A 22,318-nucleotide genomic window follows, 5' to 3' on the forward strand; every position below is an offset into this window, starting at 1 on the left:
CCGTTCTCTATCGCAGTCTCGACAAGAGAACTCACAGTTGTTTTCGTTAGTTGTTTCCGTGTGTTTATAGGTAGGTACCTTGTTATTATTTGCTTTTCCATTTTAGACTTTTATTTATGCTCTTTGTAGACGTGGTAGACCCCGGAAACGATGGCGCGATGATCTCGACGGTTATCGAAAAGACTGGATGGAGCTCGCACAGAACCGGGATACTTGGAAGAATATGGGGGAGGCCTTTGCTCAGCAGTGGGATTGTTCGTTACGGAACAAGGGAATAAAAGAGGAGAACTGGATTAAACAGTTATAATTTCCTGGACTTTTAAATATACAATTTTTGGAGACAAGTAAGTTAGGCGACAGCGATGTATAAGAAGAGAATTTGCCAAGTGACCGTTTTTTGACTTCAAAGTCTAACGAACCATTTGAAACGCATATGAATTTAGAGAGGACCTTACGCTTAACAATATAAAGCACACAATAGCATAGATACCTAAGGTCCCCACCTAACACTATTCAAACATAATCAGCTGATTGGCTACTATGGAATTGACGCTACATGACGATATCTCTAGGCATGGCCAATCAGTACAAGAGGCGTTCAAAATATAAAATTAAAGAATTACACAAAACTATTATGCTGCGCCTAACAAATAAAAATAACTTAAAACTAACGCTGTCGCAGCTTCAGGCGTAGACATCCTCCGGGGCGTTGAAGGCGCTGACAAAGCTCCTCAAGACAAGTGGTCGTCTTCCGTGGGTAGTAGACAAATGCGGTTGATGGCGCGACGGACAAGTCCCCGCGAAGTCATGACGTCAGCAACGTGAGGTACACCATCTGAGCCGGGAAACATCTTGTGGACCCTGCCGAGGCGCCAACACAGTGGAGGAACGCTGTCATCCTTCAGTAAGACAAGGTCATTAAGCCGCAGAGCCTTGGACCGGACCTTCCATTTCGTGCGCTGCTGAAGCTCCGAGACGTATTCACTTGACCACCGTCTCCAGAAATGCTGACGAATCTGCTCCAGGCGCTGATAGCGGTCGAGACGATTGGTGTTGCAGTCCAACAGTTGAGCGGCTGGCAGTGCGGTAAGAGGCCTGCCAATCAAAAAGTGTCCCGGAGTGAGGGGCTGTAGGTCTGTGGGCGAGGGACTGAGAGGACAAAGGGGCCGGCTATTGAGGATGGCCTCGATTTGTGAAAACAAGGAGCACAGTTCCTCAAATGTCAAGTGTGCATTACTCATTATTCTATGCAAGTGAAATTTTGCTGACTTGACCCCGGCCTCAAACAAGCCTCCAAAATGAGGAGCGTATGCCGGGGAAAATTTAAAATCGATGCCCTGCTGAGCTGTGAAATCAAAAATGGAGTTTACATTGTCCTTGGACTTAAAAAAATCATTGATTTCGCGAGCCGCGGCAACAAAGTTTGTTCCGTTGTCACAGAAAATTTTCTTAGGCAGACCTCTGCGGGCAATAAATCTTTTCAGTGACAACATAAAGGCGTCTTTAGAGAGCTCACTGACAGCTTCCAAATGTATGCACTTATAATTGAGGCATATGAAAATGCAGAGATAACATTTCGTTATTTTACATCCCCTACCTTTGCGATCAGTGATCAGAAATGGACCTGCAAAATCAGTGCCTACGTTGGTGAAGGGAAAATCTGGGTTAAGTCGCTCCGACGGTAGATTGCCCATAATGTTCGTCATATGTTGCCCTTTGAATCGACGGCACACAAGGCACTTCTTGGCTACTTGCCGCGCCAAATTGCGTCCGCCCACGGGCCAGTAGCGGTCTCTTACAGACGCAAGTAGTAGCTGAGGGCCGGCATGTAGAAGCCTTGCATGCTCTTGGAGGAAAAGCAGCTTGGTGAATTGATGACGAGCGTGCAACAATATGGGATGCTTCTTATCAACACTGTATGCAGACGCAGAAATACGACCACCAACACGCAAAATTCCATCTGTGTCGATGAAAGGATTTAGTGAAATCAGATCCGATTTGGACTTAAGCGGTTTATTTTTTAAAACAAGACTTATATCTGCATTAAATGAGTCCCTTTGTGAAGCTTTAATTAGCACATTTAATGAATTGTTAAGTTCTAAAGCCGATAATGACCCGGTAAGTTGATTATTTGCATTTGACCGTTTAGCATTGTGAAACCATCTAAGAACGCGTGCATAGGCACGCTGAGCAACTGATAGCCTTGAGATCCTTGTAAGATCGAGAGGGGCTTCCCCCACCACAGTAGCAAGGACCTTGACCTCTGGCAACTCCGATTCTTCCTCAAGGTTTGCCTCGGGCCACAAGGACTCTTCCTGTTGCAGGAAGGAGGGACCCTGCCACCACATCACTGAGTTAGCAATTTCCCTAGGGTCGACGCCCCGCGATACAAGATCGGCAGGATTTTGAGAAGTGGGCACATATCGCCAGGAGTATGGATCCGTAAGTTCCTTTATGGTTCCCACCCTATTGGCAACAAACGTTTTCGTTCTCCTTGTGGTTCGTAACCAGCATAGGACTATTTTTGAGTCGCTCCAATAAACGTGACGATCGATTTTAATCCGCAAGGCCTGGGTAGTAGCTGCTGCCAATTGCGCCCCGAGCACAGCAGCACATAGTTCCAAACGTGGAATCGTAGTAGGCGCGATAGGTGAAACGCGCGACTTAGCGCATAGTAGGCTCACTTTACTATCACCCTGGTCATTGCATGATTTGAGATAAATGCAAGCGCCATAGGCTCTTTGCGAAGCGTCGCAAAAACAGTGCATTTCGACGTGCGCTGGTTCATCAACTAAAACATGCCTGGACATCCTTAATTCCCCAAGGCTGCTGATTCCCTGAACAAAACTGAGCCAGGCAGACTTAATTTTCTCTGGCACGGGATCGTCCCAGCCAACCTTATGTTCAGCCCAGAGCTCTTGGAGTAGCATCTTTGGTTTTATGGTGCAGGATGACAACAAGCCGAGTGGATCGAAAATCTTGAAAGTGGAAGACAATATTGACCTCTTAGAGATAACCTTTGACGGTGAAGGGGGGTCGATTGGGAAATAAAGTTCATCGGATTTAGGTATCCATCCAACACCTAAAGTGCTTGTAGCGTTGCTAATCATTAGATCACCTGTCGTATCTTGCAAATTTTGATCAAGCAATGTAGGTAGGTTAGACCTATATTTTCGTAGATGAAAACCTCCCTTCTCCAAAGATGCAGCCACAGATTGCTGAATATAAAGCAGCTCCCTCTCCGATTGAGCCCCAGTCAGAAGGTCATCGACGTAGAAATCCCGTTGGATGATTTCCTTTATAGTGGGATCGACAACTTCTTCGCCCAATTGCCACAGACAGCGAGTGCTTAGGAAGCTTGCACTTGAAAATCCGTACGTGACAGTGTTTAACATTAGGGTGCGCAATGGCTGAGCATCGCTGTCGCGCCACAAAATAAGCTGTAGGCTACGATCATCAGGGTGGACCATAATTTGCCGGTACATTTTCTCAATGTCCCCGGAAATGACGTATTTGTGCGTGCGGAAACGAGCTAAAATATTGAATAAAGAATCCTGAATAGTAGGTCCAGTCATTTGTACATCATTCATAGAAAACCCTGAAGAGGTGCGAGCCGAAGCGTCAAACACAACGCGAAGTTTTGTCGACTCGCTATTAGTCTTCAAGACAGGATGATGGGGCAGGTAATATTCAGTTACTTGCTGCCGTGGTTTATAATGATCTGACAAATGACCTAAGTCGGCGTATTCACGTATAAAGTCTGCATATGGCTCTCTCAGCAGCGGTTGTCTTCTAAATCGCGATTCCAAATTAAAATATCTCTTCTCCGCCAACCCAAACGACTTGCCCAAACACTCCCTGTCCTCACGTAGCGGTAGCTTGACGATGAAACGTCCATTGTTATCGCGAGTGGTATTAGCCACAAAATGCTGCTCGCATAGCTCCTCTTCTTCGGACCGAGTCACCTCGTTAGGCACGCCTTCCAGGTCCCAAAATCTTGATAAACCTTTACTTAACTCGGACAAGTCGCTAGTTTGTGCTAAATTGCAACGAACATCCTTGTCAGCATCCAAGCCTGACGACATGTGACCGGCCACAAGCCAACCGAGCTCAGAACTGCGTAGTATCAGCCCTGAACCACCTATAGGTTTTTGTTGTGATCCTACCACAGTCCAAAACACATCCGCCCCAATCAGCATGTCGATGTTGGCCGGCTTATTGAAATGGGGATCGGCTAATTGGAATCCGGTCAAATTAAAATTCTCGGCGCCGAAATACATTTTCGGGAGCCTGCCAGAGATTACAGGTAGGATGAGACAAGACAGGGTAGCTCTAAAGGAGCTCTGTTTAGACTGTAGGTCTATAGAACAGCGTTCAGGCCTTATGGTTAGTGAAGTGGTGCCGATACCAACTATGTTAGTGTTGGAAGGCTGAGGGGTCAACTGCAGGGCTTGTCTCACTCGTTCAGTGATAAATGAAGATTGACTCCCGCTATCGAGCAGCGCTCTCACTGTCATGGTTCTATTATTATTAGGGTTGGTTATATTCACTTCAGCCGTACATAATAGCACCTCCGAGGAGGATAGCGCTGACATGGCGGCAGTCTCGGACGTCGCCGGTACGTCGACTTTAAATAGTCGCTCGTGTAGCAAGGAATTGTGGCGCTGTTTACAAATTCTGCATCCACCAGGCAGCCTGCATCGCTGGGGTTTGTGTCCTGTCCTTAAACAGTTGTGACACAATTTCAATGACGTGACAATGGACAACCTATCGTCAACAGGCTTATTCCTAAAGGCAGAACATTCGTAAATACGATGCGGACCACGGCACACGGAGCAAGAGAGGGAAGAAGACGAAGAAGATTCGTCCTTAGCTACAACTCCCACCATAACCTTATTTTGTGCCTTGTTCCTGTTTGTATTATCCGAGGAAAAGGCGTTCTTAGATGGTTGCTTACTGCGGTTAACGGTTTCAAGTACATCAGCGCGACTCCTCAAAAACGTAAAAAAATCGTCGAGAGTAGGTATATCGTTTAATGAGTTACGACTTTCTTCCCATTTAAAATATGTTTTGGAATCTAATTTTTCGGCAACAATATGAATAATTAGCATGTCCCACTTATTTGTAGGCAACCCTAACGTGCTAAGAGCGCGAAGATTTTTTGTAATATGGTCAACAATGAACCTTAACGCCTTCTCGCTATCCCTAACTGACTCGATGCTAAGCAGTGACTTTAAATGATTACTGATCAATTGCCGCTTATTATTATATCGATCGCATAAAATATTCCAAGCCTCCCCGTAGTTTTTATCAGTCACCTCTAAATTACTAATCACCCGCGCCGCCTCGCCTTCGAGATAGGAGTTTAAATAATAGAACTTATGTATATTTTTTATTCTATCATTCTCGTGAACAAGCGATACAAAGGTGTCCCGAAACTCCAGCCACTTAAAATAAGAACCGTCGAAGTTGGGAATTTTTATAACTGGCAACTTGAAACCGAGAGGCTCAAAATCATCATGATGACAATGGGAGCCAGACTTGTGCGAGGAAACAGAAGGATCATCCTCATGCTTAGGAGAATTATCGAGTAACAACTGCTGGGCCTTAGCTATGCAATTATAGAACTCCTGCTCTAATACATCCCTTAAATCTATTTCCACATCCTGGGTAGTAATGTTAATCACCTCTATTTGACCTTGCACCGTATCAAACTCGTTAAATAATGCTTGGAATTTAGTTAATTTTTCCCTAAGCTTCATAATCTCCAAAGGAGAAATCGTATCGAATGTGCCTATCGTTTCTAGATAATTTTTAAACTTTGTAATGCGGCCTTTAATAGAACTGCGCTTAGAATTTAAATCCTTAATACTCATTTCGGACCTCAAAGCATCAGCTTCGAACATACTTATAAATCAATGTTTATTCGCACAGATAGGAATAAATGGTAAAAAATGGCATACAATACGCTCCTCGTTTTGTAGACGTAGCTCGGAGTCAATCAGCTGGTATCGGGTGCGCAGCACAAGTAAGCGCTTCAGTAAGGCAGCCCGCAGCTCCAGTAAACAAAGGCGCAGGTAGGCACTCCCGGACGGGGCGCTCGATCGCTGGAATTGAGAAATAAAGCGGCTGAGCGATGCGTGAATGCAACAATTACCTATGAAGCACGGGCGATGCGTAGCAACAGATGGAGACAATGATTATATAACTTGTTTACTGCAATCAATCTATCCAGTCTCGCTTTCGATCGGGTTAGAATAAGATGCGAAAGTATTGCGTGAGCTATTATATTATATTAGATGTGCTGTGAGATGTGGATTTATTTAAATGGGCAATATAGTGAGATTAGTGAAGTGAGATTAAATTGGATTGCTATGCAAAGCATGTAAGTAAATAGGATAAAGCTTGTTACTTGGGTAGGAATTTGCTCCGTTAAGATAGCCGACGGCGCGCGCGCAAGCAAATAGGCCTACGTGAAATGATAGGTATCAAGCTAGTACAGCTAATAATAGGAAATAGTCACATAGAAGCTTAGTGGCACGCTAAAATCAGCTAATTATGGAAGTAACACTATTTTACTTGAGGAAGCACACTCCCGGTATTCACAAATCTAGGGGGAGGAGGAACAAAGGCAAATAATAGGAACGGGCTCACTTGATGATTTAGGCAGGAGATGAAGGGGTACGTGGTTGGTGCCCACGTCCAGATAGACTCGCTGCGGGTAGGTGAAGCTCTCGTTAGTTGGTAGCACGTCGGTTGGTAGCACGTCCGTTGTCGCTCGGGACGAGATCCACGGGACGGGATGCTCGGGATCAGGCGGCGACGCACACGTAACGTAACGGCGCGCTCTCCACGTCTGCTCACACAGCACGGGGTGAGGCCGGGAAGACCCCCGAAGCTCTCGCAGAAGCCCGATGTGGAAGTACGTGGAGATGCCCTCTGCTCGTCCTTGCTCGAGAACAAAGGGTCTGCAAAATTCTAGACTATCGCTTCGATTATTAGGCACTTGTCCTGTCACGGTCGCCAAAAACTTTGTTCGTTACGGAACAAGGGAATAAAAGAGGAGAACTGGATTAAACAGTTATAATTTCCTGGACTTTTAAATATACAATTTTTGGAGACAAGTAAGTTAGGCGACAGCGATGTATAAGAAGAGAATTTGCCAAGTGACCGTTTTTTGACTTCAAAGTCTAACGAACCATTTGAAACGCATATGAATTTAGAGAGGACCTTACGCTTAACAATATAAAGCACACAATAGCATAGATACCTAAGGTCCCCACCTAACACTATTCAAACATAATCAGCTGATTGGCTACTATGGAATTGACGCTACATGACGATATCTCTAGGCATGGCCAATCAGTACAAGAGGCGTTCAAAATATAAAATTAAAGAATTACACAAAACTATTATGCTGCGCCTAACAAATAAAAATAACTTAAAACTAACGCTGTCGCAGCTTCAGGCGTAGACAGGGATCATATAGGCTAATAATAATAATAATAATAATTTATGCTCCGTTCCATTACTAGTAGGTACTAGGTAGGTAATCAATGAAATCAAACGAAGGATTCTTATTTAATAAGTAAATTAAACCTTGTGGGACTTAACTACTATTACACACCTCTGCCTACCCCTTCGGGGATACAGGCGTGATTCTATGTAAATTAAACCAAATTTATCTACTGCGAAACGAAACACATTTCATCTTAAAGCTATTAATTCTACAATGTAAGTATTGAGTACGAAACATTTCCATAGGATATAAGGCGAAGGTTATAAACTTACAGAAGGCAAACAACAAGTCTACTAGCCCTCTAATTGGTTAAGGGTGTAATAAATCTTGGCTTGGTGGAACTAACAACCCATAACCGGAGGTGGAGGTGGCGCGACATAGGCCCCGGAACTTGGAAGCTGCCCAGCTCTGCGCTCCCCGCAAGGTCGCAGCCTTGGGAGGCGCCTCTCTGACGCCACGAGTCGTGACACCTACTCTCCCGTACTTATGAATCCTGTGCTTAGAATACGACATTCGATACCTATTATTTCATATTGGTAAAGTATCCCGGCGATGGGGAAGTGTACCCTGCTGTTCATATTTTAGGTGAACAGAAAAATGTCATTTTTAAAGTTGTCTAATTACTTACTGTAATTATTTTTTGATTTCTAACTTCTTCAAACTTTCCACTGATATTTTGGCGACTCGCTCGATAGGTGGGTAGTAGATTCTCGTTTAAAAGATTATGTTTAATCGCCCTTTTACTACCGGTACTCAATTGCTAACATTTTTTATGGATGTTATCTTTTTGTTGTTCTACTATTATGATGGCATCCATAATATAATGAATGTGTTAAGTATAGAAGACTTAAATCTGTCCTTATGTATTATATCTTCTAATACAAATACACCTAAACGGATTCGACAACTGGAAATAGCTTTTATAAACCCTTGCTGTTTCAATCCCCCAGTTTCATTATGCAAGAACGTACATCGAAAGCGTATTAAAGTCAACCCCGAATCATATAAAAAACCGCATCCAAAACTTGCGCTGTCCCAAAAACAAGGGCGTAAAATATGCAGGGGGGCGTGGGGTGGGGGTGGGGGCGGACGATGACGTCACGCTTCGACCCGCCGCCGCCTGTCTGCCGCCGGAGCCTCCAGTCTAGGCTTCAGTGCGATTCAGGCCTTTAGCTCAAACGCCCGAGGAACGCTCTCACCGGCTGAAACCGCACATGATATTAGATATTCATAAAGTTTAAGGCCTTAAAACTCCTCATAGTTTAATTTTAGAATTTCGCGAATTTAAATTTAGTTTCTCGGAATTATGAATTCCAGTTGGAAGTTTTGTTTTTTCTATTTTTGTACTTTTGTAAGCTGTGGCTGAGGTGAGCTTGAGTCAAGTAGTGCTTGGATTTTGCAAAATTTTAGTAGCGTAGTTACCAATAAGTAGTTAGTTCATAGTTAAGTCACGTTATAGCGTCCTCACTTAGTCTCCCTTAGTATAAATTCCCTTTTAATTAAAATATGTTTACCTGTAATAGATGTTTAGTTGCACCAAAAATTACTACGTATTTGTTATTCATAATAATCACACTAGATATAGTTGTAATTTACTTTAAGTATGAATAATAATAATACTTCATAATTTAATTCAACATTTTAATTATGCATTCTATCATTCTTCGTCATTATTTATCTCTGTGTCTAAATAATGTCATTTAAAATGTATGTGATATTATTATAATTTTTCGGCATTGTCGTCTAAAGTATCACATTCACAGGTGAATTTTAAATTCAAAGTATGTTCTGTCTGCTACGACTACTTTGGAAAACTTTAAAAGTAGTTTTTTCCTTAAATTTCATAATCGTTCAACAGTATGACTAGCGATTTTCTTCAAATTCACCTTTTGGTAATGACTTAATGAGTGACTTTATTTACAATATTTTAATTCATTCTGTTGAAATTCATGATAAATTATACTTCGAAGAAAAATGATGCTTAAACTGACATTTGAGACTGACAACTTTAGCCGCCAGTGCCCATTTCTCGATATATTTTATTATGAGTTATTCCTAGCACGTTCTGACTGTGTGTATGTGTGTGTTTGCGTTGCATGCAGTCGCCTCGCCTCGCCACACCGACCAATGACCAACTACAAGCCCTTGGTAAGGTCACTACTAAATTTTAAATTATACCCTACTACATTGGCTACGAAGAAATGTTGAATACCTCCTACATCATTGTTCCATTCTCTTTATTCCTTAAACATAAACCCATTCACCCATTGCAGCACCCATTATCCAGTCACATTAATAATATTACTGTTCTTGTCAAACTTACGTTGCTTTACATCACTCTTTTTAAAAGTGATAGATATATTTTAACCAAACCATCAGTGTGCTTACCTACACACAGCGTCTATTACTTGCCTTCTCGTAATACATCAACATACGAGAATGTGCAACTTTTATAGAAGGTGAACCCATTATTTCGTCTTTTCCATCTCAGTTATACAATCATATCTAATTTTTTTCATTAGCAACAATAGTAGTAATGAGGTTACCAAACTATGGTGAAACATAATTCGGTATGAATAGTGATTCGCTCATCATCGCTGAAGTGTTTCTGTTAATGTGTTATTTATAGTTTCGAGTCGATCAGTTTGCTCACATTTTTTTATTTTAATTATTGCTATTGCACTTTACCATAATTCGAAGTGAAGTTTCTGCAACTCCAAAACACTTCAACAATAAATTGCCTTTTTCTGACTTCCTGCGAAGAGTCATCATTTTACATTATTCACCCATTTTTCTTCACGAACATATTCTTCGTCATTATAAGTAACCTAGTAATAGTAGTAATAAGTAACCTGGTCGCAGATTCCGCATTCAAGTGCCATAACATTATGCAACATAGCTCATTGGGCTGCATCTAGTGACGTAGTAGCACGTGCACTCGGGCTGCATCGCTGGTGCAGTTTCCGCATGCGGCGCTGCGCGCGCACCTCCCGCTGCCAAAACAAACGATATTCCACGCCACTTTCACGAATTCCTGGTCATTGTATTTCTTGCACTAGGCTAACCATCAACACTTTTTGCAATCCTCTTTAAATCCCTTCGAATCCCGTGCGAGTCGTGTCTTTCGATGTATTTTCTCTTTGTAAAACTACTTTGAGTCCTAAACTGAGATTAAAATGTGTTGCTTATTCGTACCATCCACGACACCAAATATTTAAAAACAGCAATTAAAAAAAATAGTACAGAATAGAGCGTTTCGATTTATGAAACAAATTGATGGTAGACTACAAAGGTTAAAAATTAATTCTTATCTAAGGTAAACATCATTTATAACAATTATTATTCTAAAAATGTAAACCTGAAAACGTAAGACTCGAAAAATCACGTACATTGAAGACCGTAAAACTTGCCGCTCGATTTATTGCCGTACATCAGAAACACGAATCGCGTGCACCGTATCAGTGCCGTAAAGAATTAATTTTGTATTTTGCTAGTTAAGAGATTTCAAAGTTAATACTGTTTCTTCGCTTACTGGAAACTGTCCAATAGCCTGTCCAAAACGACTCCAGCAAGGAGTACTCCGATAAGACAATTATCCGGGATATAAACGATTAGACAGTTTATCAATATGTGGTGAAACAGAACCAGACAACGAAGACTTCCCGAATTTCCCGATTGACTTTGTGTTTGAAATATAGGTGAATTTTGAGCACTTAGAGAACTGTGTCCCGTTTGTGTGTCGTCAACAGATTCATTTTAGTGAATGTTGTCTGTTTGTGTGTTTTGCAGGGCTCAGCAGATTCGAACTACTCGCAGCCATCGTCGGAACTGTCGCTGGACGAAGACAAAGAGGCGCTGCGCCGCGAGAAGGAAGCGCAGGCACTCACACAGCTGGACAAGGCACGGGTAAGAAGATCAATATCAATTCTTTACTCATCATCATCATGATCGTAGCGAGTATACCGTTTTTATTCCGGGGTTTGTATAATTTCAATTCTCTACTCAACTTTTAGAAATCTGAAAAGTTTCAACCGTTTGGTTTTCCCGGATGTGGTAGATATAGATATTCGACTGGAAAGTTTTTCCGGAATATTTATCGACTTACTCGTGAAGTAGGATAACAAACCGATGTCGCAATTCATATGTGACTTTCAGTAGTGACAATTCTAATAATTTTAAAATCTTAAGATTATGAAAACAATTTGTGTTTCAAGAAGAAATTCATTATTATCACCTCCCTAGCGTTAACCCGTTTCCACAGAGTCCGCATACCTAACTGATTCGAAGTTATCTACTTTTATATCACTTATGATATTTAAATTTTCTTGTACGATGTAAAATTTTAAATTCCTACAACAGTCACTAAGTATATTGTTTGAAATAGTAATTGTCCGTGTGTCTGCGCAGTCAAAGCCGGTGGCGTTCGCAGTGCGCACCAATGTGTCGTACGATGGCGCGCTCGACGACGACTCGCCCGTGCACGGCAGCGCCATCTCCTTCGAGGTGCGGGACTTCCTGCACATCAAGGTAACACTCTTTTCGGTTATCTTCTTTTATTTTAACTGTAATGACTATCGCAGATGGAAAACTACTTTTTCTATTAACATCGTTTAAAGCTACAGCCTGATAAATGAGTGTTTTGTCTAATTGCTTTGCAATTGATATTTCAAATTCATCTACTCAGCCTAAATATGCGATTAATATTATCTCCATTGTGTTTTCTAATGATCTTCTTTCTTCAGTTATTTTTCAGTCATTGAAATTGGTATGGCTTATGATTCGAAATTTTAAAATAAAGAAATTTGTTAATAGAAGAACATTCAGTAAAACGTGAAACTACAATTCCAGGAGAAGTACGACAACAACTGGTGGATCGGGCGGCTCGTGAAGGAGGGCTGCGACATCGGGTTCATCCCGTCGCCCGTGAAGCTAGAGACAGTACGCGCGGGGTTGGTGGCGCGGGGGCGGTACGCGCGGCCGGCGTCGGCGGCCAACCTGGCGGCGCCGGCCGGCCCGCCGCCGCCGCCCGGACCCAGCCGAGGTAGCACCCCCCCCACGCCCGGTACGTCACCTGCACCCGCGCGCACACGCGCCCCGCGAGCGCCACCTTCACGAAGTTTACTCAACTCTCACGCATCTACTAGTTCAATTTCAAATGCTCAAAGATCAAAAAACTCACAGTAAGAATATTTAATACCTAACGATTGGAGTTATTTACTTATTTTCAAAAGAACCTTAAAATTAAAGACAATAATTAAATTAAAAATGATAAGAGACATGAAGGCAACAAGTCTAAAAATAATTGTAACAGAAAATCCGTGAATGTTGATCAAACTTTTGAAGCCGTGGGCCGTTCATATGCTTCGTTCTTACGACAGGTGAAACACCACACTGTTGTATCGACTTTGAGACTGCTTTCAACTTCAGAGGAGATGTTGAAACGGATATTAAACATCTTCAAACAGTCGCACTAAGTTTATGTATTTCAATGTAGTGTTTCACTTGACGTACCCAGTACAACGCAGTTGTCAACTATTAGATCGTCTTGCTCTTTCTAATGCCTTTCGACTTAATATTCTATTTAACTCAACTAAGTATGTTTAACTCGAGCGAGTAACAAGGACGTTGCAACTGCTGGAATAGCGAGACGATCGATCTGTGTCGTGTAGTGCTCCGTGGTCGATGTTATTGGTTATGTCTTGTATATACAAGTATCCAGATTTACTTATATGTATTTAAGTATTCTGTAATTACAAGTGGCATCCTACCTCTTCCCTTTGAGCTCTTCCTATGGATTTGAAAACCTGTATCCAATTTTATTTGTTAGGAAGAAAATAATTTAAGTAATGCACAGAAAATGATGACCAGACTTTTTGAAAGACAACATTCTGATTGTTTTGGACGAAAGTGCGGTTTTTGATACTGTATACACAATTTTTTTTTAACGAAGTAGACAATATTTTTATAACTTTAATTAGTACTACATTCCTAGAAGTAGAGAAAGAAATCCAACACACTACTACATTGACAAAATGTAGTATGTTGCTTGCTACACATTTATTGTACCCCAAGGAAGTTATCTGGGCCCTACTTTTTATTTACTTCATAAAGGTTTTGTTTTTCTGCAAAAACCAAATAGTGAAAGTAAATAACAGAAAACAAATTTTCGTCTTTTCTATTGCACAAGACCTTTGATATATGTCACTTGTGATTATGTAGCAACAAGCAGCCGTTTAAAATTTGCGTTTTATATATACACTTACATTTAATTATGTATGGAATGTATAACTGCTTTGTACTACCATTACATCTCATTGCATCCCTCATACAATACATCACTACTGCTACTTTGGTGGGATTTGTTGGGATTTCCTGGTTGAAGTCGCACTCACTCTTGACATTTTTTCAGATGTGACTTCTTTCGATCGAGGTAAGCTCATTTCACTCATTTCAGTATTACCAGGAAATGTCCTCAATTTTCACCACCTCTATTTATTTACTTAGGTTTATAATAAGTAAAACGGTATATATTTCTTTGTATAATGGATATCATAAGTTTAAGTTACTTATATTATTTCCAAATAATTTACTTCTATACCTTATCGTTGTCATGCCATCCCATTACAACCCATTAAATTCCCTTCTTCTTATTAATTAGTAGTTATTTTTAACAAACTATTCTCATGAGGAAAAACTAAATAGGTGTCTATCTTAATACTTGTTACCTACTTATAATGACCATAATTATAACATTTATTAATATTCCAATATTAACTCTTATTTTAGTTTTTCCTCGTTTCTCTATTTATTTTATTTTACGTACCTATATTTATATTTATTTTGCAACTTTTCAGCAGACAGTTTGCAGAACCCCAAACTCTCAATATGCTTTGCATTGCATACGTGGATGTTGTCAAGTGCCACCAATAATACTAAATTATTTATTATAATGATATATTGATATTATTATTCATTTATTTTTTGTTACGTACTAGAGTACAACTAACATTTAATTTTCACAGTAAGCACCCGCTTACGTTGAATCAAATTAAATCTTATATCAATGGTGATTTTGGTTTTACTCTGACGTACTTAAGAGGTGTCGTAGGAGTCTTTTGAGCTATAAATAAAATCATATAAATTCTGCCCTTAAAACGTTATAGAAGTACAGCATGAAAAATAGTAGGTCCAGCAGCCCAGCATGTCAGTTACCTACTTATATTTTACTTAATAATATCGAACCCCAGTAACAATTTGTATGTAATATTTACATAACTCAATCCTGTAAGTTCGAATCTTACGCATATAAGTACAATGATGAACGTGATATAATTCTTTAAAACAAAACAAGGAAATAAATGAAATTGATGCAATGACAGATTTCTATTTGAAGCGTACTTATTCCTCTTCAACTCTCGTGTCTCGTAAGTGCCAATTTCTAAGTTCACTGCAACAATTTCAACTGAACATGCTACGTTACACTTGGCATAGTCAACTACAGGCACGACATCGTTCCTGGCTTTCAGGCGAGGAGTCGGATGGCGCTGGTCGTGGGCGCGGCGCCGGCGCGCTCCCCGCCGGCAAGGAGAAACGCAAGCCCTTCTTCAAGAAGCAAGAAGCCTGCACACCATACGATGTAGTGCCTTCCATGAGGCCCGTGGTCCTTGTAGGACCCTCGCTCAAGGGTTATGAGGTCACGGACATGATGCAAAAAGCCCTCTTTGACTTCTTGAAGAGACGGTTCGAGGGCAGGTAAGTGACGAGACTGTTCTATCGCTACTTTTAAATTTGATACAAACTAACAGCGTTTGAAGTTATCACTAAATAGAAATAAAAGGTACGTTTCTGTTTAATTGTTGCTAATTTTAGGTAATCTGAAATAGGTTCAGAAGTGTAAGCAAAGCGATTTGTACCAGTTAGATACCTAATTTTGTTGTGTTGTGTTATATATTATATAACATCACTAACACAATTAATATTGGCTAGATAAACAATTAATATTAACAAGTTTTGGGCCGATACTGTTTAGTTTGCCATCGACACTATAAGAAGAGAAGAGCTAGATTTTTAGCAGCAAGCAAGCAATACATCACTGAAAACATCGACGACTTCGTAGCACAAATCGATCTGACTGGATAGTTTGACAAAGCGAAATTGAAATTCCAGGATTATAATAACTCGCGTGATGGCGGACATATCGTTGGCGAAGCGGTCGCTGATGAACAACCCGTCGAAGCGCGCCATCATGGAGCGATCCAACTCGCGCTCCACGTGCCTTGCGGAGGTGCAGGTAACAACACTCACACTGCTGCGCCTGTTCCAGGATCATCATCACCCGCGTCACGGCAGACATCTCACTGGCGAAGCGCAGCCTCCTCAATAACGCGCCCAAGAAACCAATCATGGACAGATCCAATTCCAAAACGAATTGCATAGCCGAGGTGCAGGTGCGCGGACGTTTCTCGCTAAACGCTTCACCGCAGTAACCCATAACATAAGTTTCTGTACCGGAACCAGCTTGGTTGATGCTCGACTGTTGGTTGACGCTCGCATCTTGCATTGTACGCGTAATATAACTCATTTGCTTGCTACATCATCAAGTGCAGTAGGTAGCTCATATTTTGTGGTATTACTTGTTCATGTTCCAACATTGACTGTTCACCTCCATCAAATCTTAATGACACAATGTATGACTCCTGAAAAGAAAGCTACTAGTATTTCAACTAACACACCTCGTAAAATTTATTCGTTAAGTACATAAATTTCAATATCACATTATCGTGTTGAGATGGTGCTAGAAGTTCACTAACAACCCGAAAGTTACACTTATCAATTCCAGATTCCCATAAACTGTAACAACACTGTTAGCATCACTAAATCCTCCAACCAGTTTTAAATGACCCTGGACAAGACGCATGCAGACTAATTTGACTCTTACATGATTATTAGCGACTTTACTCTGATGGCATGTGCCGATTATAGGCGGAGATCGAGAGGATATTCGAGCTGGCACGGACGCTGCAGCTGGTGGTACTAGACTGCGATACCATCAACCATCCCTCACAACTCGCCAAGACCTCGCTCGCGCCCACCATCGTGTACCTCAAAATCTCCAGTCCAAAGGTAAGCTGGTAATTGATATCTAAGTATAATCCTTCAAGATTTCAACAACTCAAAAAAGACTCCCATCCCGTCCCTTAAACCAGCGTTAGAATACTTGCATTCTAATTTGAATTCGTTTTCGGATTCATTGTATCAATCATTTTAATTCAACATATTTAGTAAGACGTATTAAAACTAATCCATGTAGACAGATTTGAGAAAAAAAACAATGTAGGTATTATAATGAAGATAAAAGTAGGTACTAAAAACATGTAATATTCGCAGGTACTACAGCGGCTGATCAAGTCGCGCGGCAAGGGGCAGAGCAAGAACCTATCGGTGCAAATGGTGGCAGCGGAAAAGCTGTCGCAGTGCCCGCCGGAGATGTTCGACGTCATTCTAGATGAGAACCAGCTCGAAGATGCCTGCGAGCACATCGCAGAGTATCTCGAGGTAAAACCAAGGATTTAGTACCTTGCCTTGCTATTTTGTGCCATTACCTAAACAAAGGTCACGACTATATTCGCAATAACACTGTTCAGAGACACATCCATCGCAAGATGAGTTTGTCTTAAGCAGTTACTTAATTACTCATTCTTCACCAAACTCGCTGTTGGACCTACGTGATAAGTAGTGGAGCCGTATGGCCGTCTATACCGAGTTATGAACCAAATATATTATAGTTTTTATATATGTGAGCGGCGAAGCAACTGGGTTATTCAACATAAAAGTAAACTACCTTCTAATATGCAAAAATAGTTTATCCAGAGAAAAATAAAGAGACAAGAGATGCAGAATCAGCAGATTGTAAGATGACCGACTTCACCAATCCTAGTTTTGGAGATTTTTTTGAGACACTAAAACAGTCTGAAACAGCCCAAGTAACAATTATGTCCTTAAGTTATTAGGTACGGTAGCCGATACCAAGGCCTTAACGTTATTTCCAAAGTAATTAATCACATCTACGAGCTAGATAGTGGCGTGCCACGAAAGGACTCACTGCGAGACCACGGAAACCGTTACGATCAATGCACAGAATGATGTCAGGGGCCTTTGGCAGCTCAATAACAACCCTGACACCAGTTGGTAATCCTCCTCATAACCCACACGATACAAGAAGAATGCTCAATGATGTTGCAGGCATACTGGCGCGCGACGCACCCGCCGGCGGCGGCGGCGCTGTCCCGGCCGCTGCCGCACGCCGCGCCGCACGCGCCGCACCACGCGCACCATCACGCGCAACCTGGTGAGTTGCATTGACAACATCAACATCCCCTTCTCCTGATGGCTTTATTTAATTTTGACGAGGAACAGTAGGGTTGAGATATTAGTCATAAACTTTAATACCAACAAGATGTTCAACGTCTTCACTTTGATGTCAGGTTATAAGGCCGAAAATCTACCTTAGAAGAATATTGGGACGATATCAACGGTCCATGATTGCAGTCATCCTAGTACTGACTTAACAATACTTGTTTCATATTAGGTAAATTACTTGTGTAGAAAGTATTCGATGTCTAGTAAACTTTATTTAGCTTTTAAAAGTATTGCAAGATAAATATTATTATGTTTATTTATAAGTATTTCTTAATGTATACTTAATTATTGTTTACTTTTCTGTATTTATTTCATATTTATAATTTCTGCTCTTCTTTTTCACAGCACTTATTTATAGTCTTACTTTATTTACAAGTTTTTAACATTTTAAGCAATTTCATTATAATCTTCCATTCAATAATCCAATCTAACCAAAGTCTACTTACTGTCCTCTTACACTATAAACTAATGAAATTGAGGTGAAATTTTGTAAAATTATGCGCTGATTGACATGTCATCGTGACCTTTAAAAACCGACACGGGTGCTGATATTTTGTTCTATATCTAGCAGCTCAGAATCTACCGTCGTTTTAGTATTATGTCGATGTTTTTATAACCAATCTCCCAAAATTTCATCTTGTGAGTACCTAAACTGGTGTGTAACCGTGTGTGTTCGTATTGATCCCCCCTCTGCTCACTCCGGAGGACAACGCGAGCGCGCAGACTCCTACACCTACGAGAGGGACAGAGGTAACTAACGCTTCCTATAACATGCTATCATTAATAATAACGAACGTCATACCCTTAGCATGTGTCTATCTATACCTTCCTCTATGTTTTAGATTCTATCATTATCATTTTCTCATCCACTTGTAACACACTACCGACATAATTTACTGATGTAGTTTAGAACTCTATGTTGTAGCACCTCTGTCAACTGTTGTGGATAATTTGATGTTGTAGTTCCCAAGCGATCATCAGACGATCCTGAATGTTGGCCCTACTGACTTCCCTGTTCATTTCAGTACAAGCCTCAGGACAAGCCCACTAACCGTCGAGCGAAGACCATATATTCCAGTGTAGCCTTTTAGCAGAACTGCATCGACGCCCCGCCCAGGTTCCGAGTACTTTCTAGCGGCTGAAGACCGCCACTTACAATCGAGGCCCGAAAGATGCTTGCTCTTTTCCACTTCGACTTATGACAACGCGTGGATACGTCAAAGTTGGCAGCATGGACAACGATGACACGTCCGTGTCTTATGTCCATCGATTTGGAAAAGAACAACTTTCTCGCACCTCTGCTTGTCTGCTCATTGAGGGTGTCGCTTTACTAACTGTCAGTCTTCCAGCAACTATACTCGAGTGGATTTACCGAATGCTAACTGGCTCGTGCCCGCTTCCATATATCTGCTTGACGCTTCTGTCAAGTGATCACACGCTATGTTTGCGTTTGGACCCTAAGGAGCTTGCAAGTCAGAATCATCAGGAATGGGTTCAATGTGTTTGTTGAGCCTACCTCTCGTCTGAATAATTCATTTGGACACCATTCCTGTCGGATCCGTCAGTGTCGCCCCGATGGCAAGCGGAGTGTGTGATGTGGTGTTGTTGGCAGCGCCGCCGGCGTCGCCGACGCCGTCCGCGGAGGAGGTGGTGCTGCCGTGCCCGGGCCGCGTGCGCACCAGCGGCCAGCTGCTCATGCAAATGTCGCTCAATTTGGTCTCGTAGGGCAGTAAGTGTGGGTGCCCCCCACCCCGCAGGCGGCCCATTGACTCGCTCGCCTAGTGTGATGTTTGCGTGTGCTCTTTTTCGATCCTCTACTTGATTTTTGGTTCTGATGTCTTCATTTTAATTCGTCCATCGTGTAATTTTTAATACTCTGTATACATTCATAAAATGAGGATATCACAGCCGCTTCCCTAAAACGTCTAGTGTGTAACGAGTAGCTATACTATGTGTGTACTTTCCAGGGGGCCGGGGACGCGCGCCGCGGCCGGAGCGGCTGGAGGAGGAGTTCTACGGGCGCGAGCGCTACCCGCGGTATGCGCGCGAGTACCCGGCGCGCGACCACTACCACGACGAGTACGCGCACGAGTACTCGCGCGGCGAGCCGTACGAGCGGGAGGCGTACGGCCACGACTACACGCGCGACGCGTACACGCGCGAGGAGTACGGGCGGGAGTACGGGCGTGAGGGCTACGCGCGTGACGAGCGGCCGCCGCGCAGCCGCGAGCGCGAGCCGCCCGACGAGTACGCGCCCTCGCGCCGCGCGCTCAACGCGGTGTGAGCGCGCGCCGGCCGCCGCCTGGTGCTTCAGAGACCGGTTGTTTTGCGGTTTCGCGTATTCTTAATGTTTTCGTTGTCGCGCATTCCTTCGGGGCACGAGATGCTCCCTCGCGCTGGACGCTGTTTCGATTCGCTAAGCTTTAGTGACACGCTTGAGCGCGACGCACGACGACCGAACTGTTGTGTCGGTGTTCCTTTCCTTTTGTACGTGGGTGAGTGGACGGAGAGCGCTTCGTGATGATACTCGGAGAGAGAAGTAGTTTAGGCTAGCGTAAACCACTTTCGCACTCGAAGGTTTGGAGCTCGCGTCGAATGTATAAATTTTACATAAAGATAATTTTAGTACCGTTAGATATTATCCGTTTCCCATTTTTTGAACATACATACTCTGTAATTATATTGCATCGTCTGTACTTCATTGTTGCAATCATTTGTAAATAAAATACTTTATATCGATTGTGGAATTTTCTTTACTCCTTTTTGTCTGAACAAAAGATTCCGCAGATAGGGGGAAAAAATAAAAATGAAATTTGTTATGAAAAACATTGCAGTTTATTGAGGGCATATTTCAGTAAATTCGATGACGTGTAACATTCGGGGCATCCTCGCCTTTATAAATAAATTAAACATTACAACGCGTAACAGATAAATAACTCTTCTCATATACTTTCCTCGCCTGCCTCTTTGGTTCTACTAGCTAGCAATATAACTATAATATATACATTTTCACATCCAGATTTAGTTACAAACAGTTGCAATTTGGTGTCGACCGGAGTCGGCTGAATCTGAGACACTGGTAAGACTAGACAATAATGAAACCTAACAACATAGTAGACTGCCGAATATATCTTATCGCTACAATAGTTTTCTCATCCTAAGAAGGCGTCGTATTGCAACATCTCTTTGGTTTCACACTTCTTAAGAGTTTACTCCCAACAGGTCCGTATGTACACTTTATACACTAGTATATACACTGTCACTTCACATGAGTCGTCTGCGGGTCCGCCTGCGCTTGCGTGCCTCGAGAGTCCACCACTTGGTGCCGAACCTGGCCAGACGGAGTGCTAGTCAGATGTAGAGGTAGTCGTTTTTCGTTTCGCGACAATAGCTGATGCTGGGGAACTTGTAGACGGGGCTGTACCGGCGGTTGTCAGGGTCGGACTCGAGGGAGAGCGCGGAGAGGGCGCGGGAGGGCTCGTCTTCCTCCTGCAGGGGGGCGGGGAGGGCGCGAGGGGGCAGCGGGGGCGCGCGGGGGTTGCGGCGCACGCGGAAGTGGCAGTCGGTGTCCTGCGGCCAGGAGCGCTGCACCAGCAGCGGCAGGTCGTCCGGGTGCAACTTGCGCTCGTACTCTTGAGATGGACAAACCTGGAAAATAACACAGGATACTGTTAAACTCAGTCATTCAATTGACAGAAAGCTCGGTGATGCGTGGGTACATAATTCATCATGCGATGGATGAAGCTCAAGCCCAAGCATTGGCGTTACCTACCCTAATCGAGATAAATAACTGTTGAATTATTCAAATAACCAAATAATTAAAGTCTACACGCTAAACAGCTTCACCTCGATAAGTTCACAAGATAGTAATCCAAAGCATAAAAACATTTTCGAATTTACACAAATCTCCAATAAAGTATGAATTATAAGAGCGTTTATCAACTGACCTCATAGAGCGAGAACCTCTCAACGCCTTCGTTGGAGTCATAGCAATGCAACAGTATTGCGAGTAGCTCGTCCGCGGTCGTGCGCTCGCTGGTCAACAGGCACTTGTACTGCGACGACGACATCAGCGCCGAGTCGTAGATCTTCACCAAACCCCCTGGACGCATTTGGAGGGAAAACCTGGAAAATAACAGAAATGTACGTTAGATTTTGTCAAATATAAATGTATGGGGAAAGTTTTTAACGCCTGCAAGATTGTTTATAGCAAAGTGATGAAGTGTCATTGCTATGAAAGTATTATAAGGCGTTTATAATACTTCCAATAAACATAGACAGGGGAAGACGGTACTAAATCCCAGCTGTTTAAATTCAATAATCAATAAATAGAAATATTTACTGTTATGGTAACGATAGAGGGATCTCAGCTAACAACAA

The 22,318-nt window shown here is 42.4% G+C and overlaps 3 protein-coding genes across 10 annotated transcripts in view; 1 reads left to right on the top strand and 2 right to left on the bottom strand.

Annotated features, from left to right (window-relative positions):
• LOC126369152 (voltage-dependent L-type calcium channel subunit beta-4) overlaps window positions 1-20,677 on the top strand; it is a 128,385-nt gene extending 107,708 nt beyond the window's left edge. For 3 of the 8 annotated variants that reach the window (XM_050013475.1, XM_050013639.1, XM_050013699.1), the window contains exons 2-11: window positions 11,309-11,425; window positions 11,927-12,046; window positions 12,368-12,581; window positions 15,046-15,271; window positions 15,686-15,809; window positions 16,502-16,642; window positions 16,907-17,074; window positions 17,762-17,865; window positions 18,618-18,688; window positions 19,906-20,677. In XM_050013475.1, coding sequence (XP_049869432.1) covers window positions 11,309-11,425; window positions 11,927-12,046; window positions 12,368-12,581; window positions 15,046-15,271; window positions 15,686-15,809; window positions 16,502-16,642; window positions 16,907-17,074; window positions 17,762-17,865; window positions 18,618-18,688; window positions 19,906-20,222 — 1,602 coding nt within the window. In that variant the 3' untranslated portion in view covers window positions 20,223-20,677. Of the gene's footprint in view, window positions 1-9,608; window positions 9,668-11,308; window positions 11,426-11,926; window positions 12,047-12,367; window positions 12,582-15,045; window positions 15,272-15,685; window positions 15,810-15,842; window positions 15,967-16,501; window positions 16,643-16,906; window positions 17,075-17,761; window positions 17,868-18,003; window positions 18,108-18,617; window positions 18,689-18,963; window positions 19,056-19,905 lie in introns of those variants that run through there. The other 5 variants (XM_050013780.1, XR_007566722.1, XR_007566725.1 and 2 more) reach the window with 5 other exon arrangements.
• Window positions 660-1,964, bottom strand: LOC126370074 (uncharacterized). The gene has a single exon (XM_050014812.1). It carries the CDS (start codon window positions 1,704-1,706, stop codon window positions 732-734), a length of 975 nt encoding a protein of 324 aa, XP_049870769.1. The 5' UTR covers window positions 1,707-1,964; the 3' UTR covers window positions 660-731.
• A 73-nt stretch (window positions 20,678-20,750) lies between the features above and the next one.
• LOC126370336 (uncharacterized) overlaps window positions 20,751-22,318 on the bottom strand; it is a 63,665-nt gene continuing 62,097 nt past the window's right edge. The window contains exons 4-5 of the mRNA XM_050015200.1: window positions 21,886-22,063; window positions 20,751-21,586 (exon numbers count right to left, since the gene is read on the bottom strand). Of these exons, the coding sequence (XP_049871157.1) occupies window positions 21,290-21,586; window positions 21,886-22,063 (475 nt within the window). The 3' untranslated portion in view covers window positions 20,751-21,289. The remainder of the gene's footprint in view (window positions 21,587-21,885; window positions 22,064-22,318) is intronic.

This window comes from Pectinophora gossypiella, chromosome 1, assembly GCF_024362695.1.
Source record: "Pectinophora gossypiella chromosome 1, ilPecGoss1.1, whole genome shotgun sequence".
In the NCBI taxonomy this organism is placed as follows: domain Eukaryota; kingdom Metazoa; phylum Arthropoda; class Insecta; order Lepidoptera; family Gelechiidae; genus Pectinophora; species Pectinophora gossypiella.

What these genes read in the sequence shown, in the direction of transcription:
- LOC126370074 (XM_050014812.1), bottom strand. Translation starts at nt 1,706, where the DNA reads ATGACGAACATTATGGGCAATCTACCGTCGGAGCGACTTAACCCAGAT.